At 42.3% G+C, this 10,466-nt stretch overlaps 1 protein-coding gene across 2 annotated transcripts in view; it reads right to left on the reverse strand.

Annotated features, from left to right (window-relative positions):
- PIK3CG (phosphatidylinositol-4,5-bisphosphate 3-kinase catalytic subunit gamma) overlaps positions 1–9,746 on the reverse strand; it is a 33,067-nt gene extending 23,321 nt beyond the window's left edge. Inside the window, exons 1-2 of one of the 2 annotated variants that reach the window (XM_079304192.1) lie at positions 9,344–9,746; positions 1,601–3,616 (exon numbers count right to left, since the gene is read on the reverse strand). In XM_079304192.1, coding sequence (XP_079160318.1) covers positions 1,601–3,616; positions 9,344–9,745 — 2,418 coding nt within the window. In that variant the 5' untranslated portion in view covers position 9,746. Of the gene's footprint in view, positions 1–1,600; positions 3,617–4,705; positions 5,413–9,343 lie in introns of those variants that run through there. The other variant, XM_079304193.1, reaches the window with a different exon arrangement.
- Between the last annotated feature and the right edge of the window lie 720 nt (positions 9,747–10,466).

The raw sequence follows: 10,466 nt of genomic DNA on the forward strand, positions 1-10,466 counted from the left end.
ATTTATGGTGTGGCTCCTTCTACTTGAAATAAACCTGTGGGGAAATAAAACGTTTGATTTCTAACTCTACAGAGGATAAATGGGGAAATAAGCCATAGAGCTTTCATAAAGGTGTGCATTTGAAAATGACAGCCATTTGCAAAAGAGATGTGTCCACTGGAGCAGAGGAATGGCTGACATCCATTCTCTGAAAAATGTAGATTTTAAATACACTGTCATACCAAAACTTCGCTGCAGAATTTTGACCGCCTATGTTCCATAGTTAGCTAAGAAATAAAGACAAGAAAAGCAGCAAAGTGGTAAAGGTTGAAATCTAGCATGCTTTCCATTTTTAAGGATGGTAAGCTCATTATTTCTTACATCTCTTACTAAAAATGACAGTGAAGTTAAGACAGTATGATTTTATGGCACAATATTTTATTTAACTGTTAAAAAGGTTTATTCTTTTTAAAACTCACCAGATTTGTAATTCCTGAAAACAAAGAATTTCAAACAAAATGGAAACAAGTCCACTATTTCCCCTATTTTCTCAGGCATTTTGATAACAACCAATCAACACTTCAAACTCCCAATTTAGATATGGAAAAAAAAAGTGAATAAAATTGCTGAGCCACATGTAGACAGCAAAAGCTCCCAAGCCAAGCATATATATAGCAGCAGCTACGTGGGAGGCCCAATGAGGTAACCGTAGCGACTCCTTTGGTTAACACAGGAGTGCATAAATTCTGCCTAATCTTCAGACAAGCAAAGACAAGGCTAGAAAGGCTTTGTTTAAAGCACTAGCAATGTGCAGCAAAATATGAATTACTAACATCATTTTCCTAGGCTCTCTCCGAACCTGCAAAAATAAAAAACGTCTTCCCCAGCTGCAGTAGTTTCATTTTTAATTTTTTAAAAAACATTTTTAATGTTGTCCTCTGATGCTTTGAAAAAACTATTGCCTGCTCTGAGGGACAACAGCCTTTCCACACAAAACTGAGCCCTGGTAGGTGTAGGAGGCCTGCAGACCCACCTGTGCTTACCAGGAAGAACACAAGGTTACAACAGACACCAGAGAAGACTTTGCCACTGCCAACAGATGGCATCATGTTTAGTGAAAAGCAACCAAACCAAGTTTCTTGTATAACTGATATAAACCTTCTGAATGCTTGATCTGGCAGACTTGCATACTTTGATATGCTTCCTATTGATCCAGCAGTGAGCCCTTGCCATTAGAACCACAATTTTGCATCCAAGTTCCCAGACAAACTTAATCTTAGTATGTAGTCTTATGAACTCTTTAGCTACTTTCAAAATTTGGATGGGGGGCTGGGGGGTGTTTCTAGATAAATTTGCTCCTCTTAACAGCACAAGACTGAAGTTGCTGCAACATACTGTAATTAATTACACTGGTGTTCTTGACCTAAAACCCAATCTCCAATTTTTCTTCAGGCTTGCCCATGTCAACACTTGTATTTGCCTTCTTTCTATCTACAGTCTTTCTAACCTATCAATAAAGTCAGTCAATAACTCTTCAGTGCTGTATGATTCAAACCCAATATGATAGGGTTTGCAAATATATTCCTGGAAGGCAGAGTTCAGGAATGTAAATTCACCTTACCTGCACAAGCTGTAAAAGATAATGAAGAACATCATCATCTTCTAAGCTTTCCAGTTTTTGAACTGCCATTGCTCGGACATTTTCATCTGAAAAGTTACAGTCCAGAAGTTGCATTGTGAGTCCAACATCTAAAGTGCTCTGATCCCAAGCCTCTTTTTTAGCTAGCAACTGGTATGTTTTGGCCACTATTTCTTGTTGTCCCCATTTCACAGAGCTAAGCAGCTTAGGATATGCCTTGGGGTGCTTTATGCTCTCGTATCTAAAGTGCCACAACAGTTCTTTGTCCTCAGGAGAAAGTGGATTAAGTGGGTCAGTTGCTATGATCTCCTCAAGTTGCTTGCGAAGCTGGTTGGGCATTTCAGCTCGGGTCCGGTCGCCCTGGGGGTCTGATGATATCCTGTGCTTGGGCAAGGCAATTGGGTGACAATATTTGTCCAGCACAATAGAGATAGCCATTGAGTTTTCTTTGTCAGGGTTAGTTGCTGATGTGAGTTTGTCTGCATTTATACTTCCTTGTTCTTCCCCCTTCCCTGGAATTTTCCACATGTGGAGCACATAGTCCCCAGTTCGTAGCAAGAAACGGTGATCTATCAACAAAAGATTTACATAATAGAGAAGCTGGGTTTTGCATTTTGCATCAGAGTTGGAGGATTCATGTGACTGAAGGTTTGTCTTTGCAGATGGTCCCTGTGCTTTGCCACAGTAGATCTGAAGATTCAGAAGTGCTCCTTTAGGCAAATCCTTGATTTTGATATCAAACTCCAACCAAATATTCCACAGAACCTCCTCAGTAAAAGGCTTTGATGAAGTTCTTCTCTGTGAAAGGAGCTGCTGCCCATGTTGAATGTTAGCCTCCACAAACACAGTAAGATCAGCATTTCTTGGTAAAACTGGGATATCAATGCCAATTATTTTCACTCTAAATTTCCTATTACAATCCCACAAAGATATAGTGAAGACTCTCTCATGATCTTTTCCATCTATTGTCAATTGTTCGTGATACCCTGTAACTCCTGTACAGTCATCCACCAAGGGCCATTCTTCCTTCTGAACCTCATCTTCATTCGGGTCTGGGGGATTGTCAAGGACAAGGTGGATTTCTTCCCCATTCTTAAGGCACTGTCTTATCCAGTGAAAATCTTTGATTGGTGTCTCTCCAGTAATGTACTCATCTCTGCCACAAATCCTGAGAACAAAATCCAGTTCACTGTGATCTTCAGGAATGTCCATCAAGGACTTTTTCTTTGCCATTTTTGTGAAAAAGCTGTGGAGAATCATATCTGGAGTGTCATCTATTGACACTTTAATTTTCTGACTAGTCGTTCCCCTATGTATGATTATGAAAATGTTATTATTAGTGATCTTTTTAAATAAATATTCTGGGAGTGGCTTAGATGTAGTCCATGGGTGCATTGCATATAATTTAGGATCTCTGCAAGCTACCTCTATCATTCGTGGAGTGACTAATCTGCGCCGAGTAAATTCTAGTTCATCATCATGAACATTGCTTACATCAGTGACATCATAACCAATTAAATCATTAAGCTGCTGCTGAAATTCCTGGACTTCTTCTGAGGGTTTTTGTTTCTGGACAACATAGATCTTGCCTACCTTTTTCTGTAACACCTTCCAGTAGAGTATGCAGTCCAATGTCTGTAATACTTGATGTTTATCATAAATTTCATACCATTGCCCTTTCTTCTGATACTGCAGAATAAACAGATCTGGGGTGAATGCATGGTAGAAGTCCGTGGTTTGACTCATCTCGATTGCACGCATCCAAATCTGTGCCTTCATTTGCTCAACTGTGCAGTTGCCAGCTATTTCGAGTAACAGAATTTCTGGTGCTTTAGTATGTTTATTGCTTGTAGGTAAAATGAACTCAATGGGTATCAGCTCCATTGAAGAAAAACTACTTGATGTACAATGAGGTTTCATTCTTCTTCTCCTTCGTTTATTTTCCTCTCTCATAACAACGGGCTGTTCATGATCCCTCAACTCCATGCCAGAAGAAATCTAGCAAAACATATAATTACTTGATTACTTTCTCATTTACATTTATCTTCACTCTCACTTTTTAACTTTTCATATACGTTTTTTATATTTCCACTTCCCCTTAATTTCTGGTCCTAAATACTTGATTTACATAAACCATGTCAGATGTAATCTATTCAATTCAACACCAAATATAAATGGAAAAACCTCCAACCAACTCTCCAGTGATTTAGTAATTAAAATAGAGGTTTAAAACATCCTGACCAGATTTTACTGAGGATAAGCAGTTCAAATGTGCAACCTCCATACTGATTAGTTCTTGCTTCTATTTGATCAAGCACTGATTCTTCTACTGCCTCATCTGTTTTGATGATGCTGATGTTAACACAAATGGATTTTCATAGAAATCAAAAGACACACTACTGTATATGAATAGAATGCAGTCCCACTGAGCTCCAGGAATGGCAGAAAGTAACAAAACAAGACATTTATTTGCAGTCTGGACAGACATGAGCCTATTCCCAGTTTCCTCTACCTCTCTTTCTAGGGATGAGGAATCAAGACTTCAACCCAAAAAAAGCCCTTAGGATCAATTCACCAGACAGATAGTATCTATCCATTTTCAAATTAAACACAGCTAATATTAATTACTCATTTGTTACAGAAGAAAAATCTCCCAAGCTGATGCTGATCTATTACCCCATACATCAAATCACACCTAAAACACCAGTAAAACAATACTAAGGATAAGTAGCCTACCTATCAGCATTCAGTAAATAAAAAATATTGTTGCTCAGTTAATCTCCATTCACCAGTATTAAACTGGAAATTATTCAGTGCTGACTGAGTTCACTTGCAGATGCCAAGTTACAGCAACATACTGAACTTATTTTCCAAGCAACAGTTCTACACACAAAATCTTTAACTGCTGGAGAAAAGTAAAGCCAGTGTGTGTCATGATGCCTTAGCAGATAACGAAAGAAGCAGATTAAAATATTAAAGATTAAATTCAAACAACATAGCACGCTAAATAAAATTCTTTTGAGTTCCAGAAAGCAGTAACTGTGGACATATCAGCACTATACCTAGCAAAGCACAAGGAAATATTACCTGATTGTAAAACAAAGGTTGAATTGCTGAAGATGATTCATTTGTTTAATTTTTGTAGTTCCTATTTTTTTAAAGGAAGATCTTTCACACAAAAAAATGTCTTTGTTTAAGCTGTTCTGCTTTTCTTGCTCACTCTCGTATCCAGATGCAAAGGAAGTCCTGCACTTACCAGGAAGGAAGTTTTAACCAAGTTGATTATATATGTGATTTTAAAAGAAGTCAGAATGCTTTTCCTGTTACAACAGTAAAAACACAGTAACAGTACATCAATTTAAAACACACACACAGAAGATACATTCAGAGCTTTTTAAAAATAGCAAAGAATAATCTGGGCAATAAATTTAATGAATTCAAATAAGGTATTTAAACCTAAAATATTTTTGAGAGATTACCTCACAAAAGGATTAAATACAAATAGTAGATTAAAGACAACTAAATATGCAATGTTTAATTATTTTGATTTGCATAGTGATAGCCATTTGAGGACTCCCAGCTTAAATTCACTAGAGATTTTTAAGCCAGTCTCCATACAGGCATCTCATAGAGACTGTATATGCTGAGGATCTTGCATGGCAACCTCAGCAGTGGAACAACTGGGTAGCCTTGCCCCACATATCTTTAACTCATTCATTTATGATTTAAAACACACTGTGAAATCCACTAGAAACGGCAACTTTAGATTCAGGAAGAAATTGAACCATAGACTTTTTACCCTAATTCTTGTTGTTAACTAGAATCTGAGGTGCTGCACTTCTACTAAAAAAATTATTACCACAGAAAAAAAAAAAAACCACATTAGGGAAAACATGTACAAAACAGAAAGAAAAGACAGAAAACCCTCCAATTTCATCCTTTTCCCTTATGATTTTTTAGCGAAATATTGATCTTTTGAAAAGCAACAAGCAGTACACATCCTGCAGTACTAAATATAATGCAAAAATGATGACACTTGAAAAGGAGGAAAAAAGTATGAAACAACTGAAAGGTTGTCTACCAACACTGAAGTGCCCTTTATTTTAAACATATGCATATTTCCTATTTGTAAGATACATTTTTAATAAAAATGTGAAAAATAACTCCCCTCTCTGTATTGGCAAAAAAATCTGATGGTCTCTTACCTGCCTCTAACATGCCCAGGTTGATTAACACTCTGACAAGGTTAAAAAGCAGAAAATACCCTCCACCACTGACACAGCTCTCCTCTCTCTGAGCATTACTCTGCCTGTCAGCTAAGATCTTTTCTTTTTAGAGGTTATTTTTCACAGGAAGTCAGTTTGAGGGAAACACACTCTGTCTCAGATCCCTCTGTTTTAAAGTCAGTATTTGAATTTTCTCAAGGTAGCAGTGAAGTTACTCCGAACATTTTGTTGCTGACATGAAATCTACTCATCTTGGCCAAGACACCCCCAAAACTCATCCTCTACTCTGCACCTCCCAAAACTGCATCCTCTACATGCAGCCTGTCAGCATTCACCAGCCACAGTCTTTGTGGCATCTCAGCACTACACACTGCATTCCTCTCCAATCTCAGTTCTAAAATACAATGCAGTCGCGTATTTCTCTTCATTTAGACATAAACAACTAGCATTAAGGTTTTTTACATGCCAACAGGCTATATAGATTTTTTGCAAAGAGTCCTTCCTGTATAAGTCATTGTGCTGTCCCATTAAGTAAACCTGGACTCATTTCAGTTTCATTGGGTTCTGCAGATCTAGGAAAGCTTCCCGATTTAAAATGTCCTCAGCCTGCTCCTAATGAGCCATGCACCTAAGGATTGATTCTTCAAACACATGTACATACAAATAGTTCTTCTACCACTACTGCATAGATCAAGACCATTAAGACAAGCAAAGGCAGCATGTCTCCCTCATGCAGCAGAGAACTAGGCTGGATACTTCTCAGCAAATGCAATTGCTTCACACTCTCATCCACTTACAAAGGCAGGTAGAGCACCACTTCCATGGGTTCAGATATTCCCCCCACAAACTGCATCAGACACAACACAAAATGTGTGGTACTTCTGTAGCTGCCTTGACCATACAAGGCTGTCTTTTCTCCTGGATTCATTTGGGCTGTCACCTATCATGTTTAGTCCAGCCTGATTCCATCTCCATCTCCAGTTCTGCTCCAGCCCCTTTTCCTCAGCTTCAGAAAGCAGATCTTGGAGCAACAGTTGTTTCTCATCTGTCTCTGCAATGACCCATTCTTATGGTGACACCAAATTGTATCCATTTCCTACTAATCCATGTATTGGCAAAACCGTATTTCCTCATGCACAGGAATCATAAAACTTTGATGTTTATAATGAAAAATCATTCCACATTAAGTTCCTAAAACCTTTAGCATGCCTAAGCTTTACTTACAGTATTGACATTTCAATAACTCTACTGCAACAATACCACCAAAAAAGGGAAAAAAATCACCCTGTTTTATTTATAATTTTAATGAGCCTCATCAACCCTGAATATCCCTGTATTACAAGAACCACCTTACACTGATCCAAAAATCCTGATGGGGTCCAATGGAGAAGGAAAAGATGGGTTGGTAAAAGGTAACTAAGACAAGCAACCACTCTTGCCTTTGTCTCCAGTTGTGTTCCTATCTCATCACTCAGGTCACCAATCTGATCATAACAAAACCAGCAAAAAATTTGGTTAATTTTCAGCTGGATCAGTTCCTTTATCTAACTCAACATTTGCAGGAGTGGTTGGGCAGTGAGGGAAGAGAAGGAAAGGGAATGGAGCTAGCATAGTTAAGCATAACTGAGACTGAAACATGATTCACAGTAGGAGACACACTAAGGAATAAAGTCATTAAATTATTTGAATAAACCGGCTGAAAGGTGCTTTAAAAATTATTATTATGATTATGATGTATTACTTATCTGGCTACAAAAAATTTAGGATAGCTGTTGATCTTGACTGTTCTGTAAAGATTATGTTAGAATTTTACCAGTTACTATCATGCTTATTGTAAATTAGCTCCTGCTTCTGTTTTAATCCTTCATGTGAAAACCTTATTTTAAAATTATTCTTTTCACTTTAGTGTGAACTCCTTCTCAGCCAACTAAACTTTCAAGAAAATAAGCACTCTCTACCAGAGTAAGAATTACCTTGGGTATGCATTATGTAAATACAACACTAAAGTTTACATTCAGTTTTGGACAAAGTTCATTTGAAAGATAAATTTTTAAAACCCCAAAACTACAATTACAAGATCAAAGTTTTCCAATCAGCATACTACATCTAATTGCCCACACTGTTGTGCAGCAGGAGATAACTTTGCACTTGCTGGACAGGAGTACATCTTCCCTACACCTGCAGTGATCCCGTGCTGAACTTCACAGGAAAAACACAGCACTAACATTTCAAGTGCAAACACAACAACAAAATATCACTTGGCTTCTTTGTCAGATTCTCTAGCAACTACCAGCTCTCATGGGAAGTAAAGTGAATGGTCCCATTAGCAAGTAAACTTCACAGGTAATGCAGTCACATTCCTCATCAAAAGTATACGAAGAGCAGGTACAGCTTGGTCGGGAGGCTGGAGAGTCAGACTTCTATTACAGCTGTAGCATTTTCAGGATGTCCTGCCTTCACCACCTTTAGTTTCTGTATCAGTTATCTATTTGGGTCTCCTGGAACAAACAATAACTTCTAGCTGGTTCTGAAAATTTAGGTAAGGATTTCGGCAAAATTCTAGTAAACTGAGGTTACACAAGTGATCTAGTGGTAATCTCGAAGTAATCCACCTTGGAACCAACACTCTCCAGAGTTTTAAAACCCAGAGATCGCCGCTATTGTTGCTGCCGGGACACACTCACTGTATAGACACCGCCTGTCCTGTCAACTTGTGCCCGGTTTTCCAACACTAATCGAAAACTGCGTGATCTTCTCTACACCAGCAACCAGCTCCCGAGTGCCCTCAGCTACTATTTCAGAGGGATTGTGGTGTGGAAAGGTTTCATGGTCTACACGTGTCAGAGAGACACAAGAAATTTGTTGCATGAGGAAACAGTTACTTATTGTTTAAAAGCCGTGTTGTAGCAGAGCTGACTCACTGATCTTAAACTCGGGAGAACTGTCTGCTGTAATCCCTCACTTCGCATTGTTTCATTCCACGTTCCAACAACTTCCTCAGTGGGTTTGGCATCAAACTCGTTAACTCCTGTTCGGGCTACAACGTGAGGCGGGACCAAGGCCGGGAGGGACCGGGCAGACCGGGGGGCTCAGCAGTGCCGGCTGCGGCGGGGACCGCAGGGCGCCCCCGGCCATCCGCACAGCCCGGAGGGAAGGAGCTCCGCGCCCGGGAGGCGGCGGGACCAGCGGCCGGGCCCGGGGTCGGGGTCGGGGCCGCGGCCGGGGCTGCCTCCCTCTCTCCTTCCCTCCCGCCCCCGGCCCACAGCCCGGGCCCGGAGATGGCGGCCGGCGCCGCCCGCGGGAGGGCGAGCCTCACCGGCAGGGCCGGGGCTGCGGGGCCGGGGGCGTCCTGTGGCGAGCGAGGGGCCAGGGCGGGTCCGCCCGCGGCCGGCACGGGGAGCGGAGCCGCGCCACAACCTGCGAGCGCGGGCCCCGGGCAGCGCCGGCCCGGGCTGGGATCCGCCGCGACCCCCGCTGCCCCCGGCACGGAGCTACTCACCGCAGCGGCGGCGCGGCCCCGGCCCCGGCCCTGGCTCCGGACAGGTGTTTCCCTCAGCAGGAAGCGGCGCGGGCCGGGGGCCGGCGGGCAGGCTCCATAGCCGGCGGCAGACGCAGCTCCGAAGCCGCCGCCAATCACACGCCGGGCAAAAAGGGAACCGGCTGCGGGGCCTCCCCGCCCCGCCCGGCCCCGCCGCGGCCCCGGGCACCCGGCCCCGGCCCCGGCCCGGCCGCATCGGCCCGGACCCTGGGCTGGGCTGGAAGCGCCACAGCCGCGGCGAGGCTCAGTCGCCAGCACAAGGCACGCAGGACGTGTCCTGGTATCAGCGCAGGCAGCAAAACCTCCCTGGGCGCAGCTTCCTGCGGTGCTCCTCGCCCGGCGCCCCGCAGCCGGCTCACCCATGGCACTCCAGCCTGACCCCTCAGCCCCACACCTCAGGGCAGGGGCAAATTAGTTTGTCTAAACTGCCCTTAAAAGCCTCTGGAGATGGCAACCTACTGCAGCGTGGTGGTCTTCTGCTTAGGAAAATTTTTCATGTTGTCTGATTAATTATCTTCTCTTACAAACTGACCATCTTGCTTGTCTTATTCCTCTTATTCAGTTTGGGGGTTTTCTTCCTCCCTCCAGGTAGTTTCTTGCTTGAATTTGCCGTGTTAACTTTTTCTACTATTTTTCCACCTCCAGACGGGTCAGTCCTGGATCTCCCTTTTTAGGTCATGTTGCTTGGACCTCCTGTGATTCCTGTAGCTCGCCTCCGGGATCTTGCCAATTGGGCCACATTGTTTTTGGAAAGCACTGCTCAAAACTGGACATAGTAGTATTCCAGCTAAGGCCTTGCCAAGGCTGCCCACAGCAGGAGGATTAATTCATCAGCCTTACGGTGCCAGACTCCAAATGCAGCTCAGGCATAACCATTCACATTCAATTCAAACAAACAAACAACTCCCCCTCACCACTCTTTCCCCATCCAGGCTGCTGTCTGTTTGGCTCTGAATTGAGCTGAGTGTTTCTGTCTCCACAGCTCTTGTTCAGAGTGAACAGCAGAACTCTTTATAAATAAATGATTATTTGAGACATTTTTTTTGACCCAGATCTTGTAATGAGATTCCCAGGTGAACTCTGT

Source organism: Erithacus rubecula, assembly GCF_903797595.1.
Source record: "Erithacus rubecula genome assembly, chromosome: 4".
Classification (NCBI taxonomy): domain Eukaryota; kingdom Metazoa; phylum Chordata; class Aves; order Passeriformes; family Muscicapidae; genus Erithacus; species Erithacus rubecula.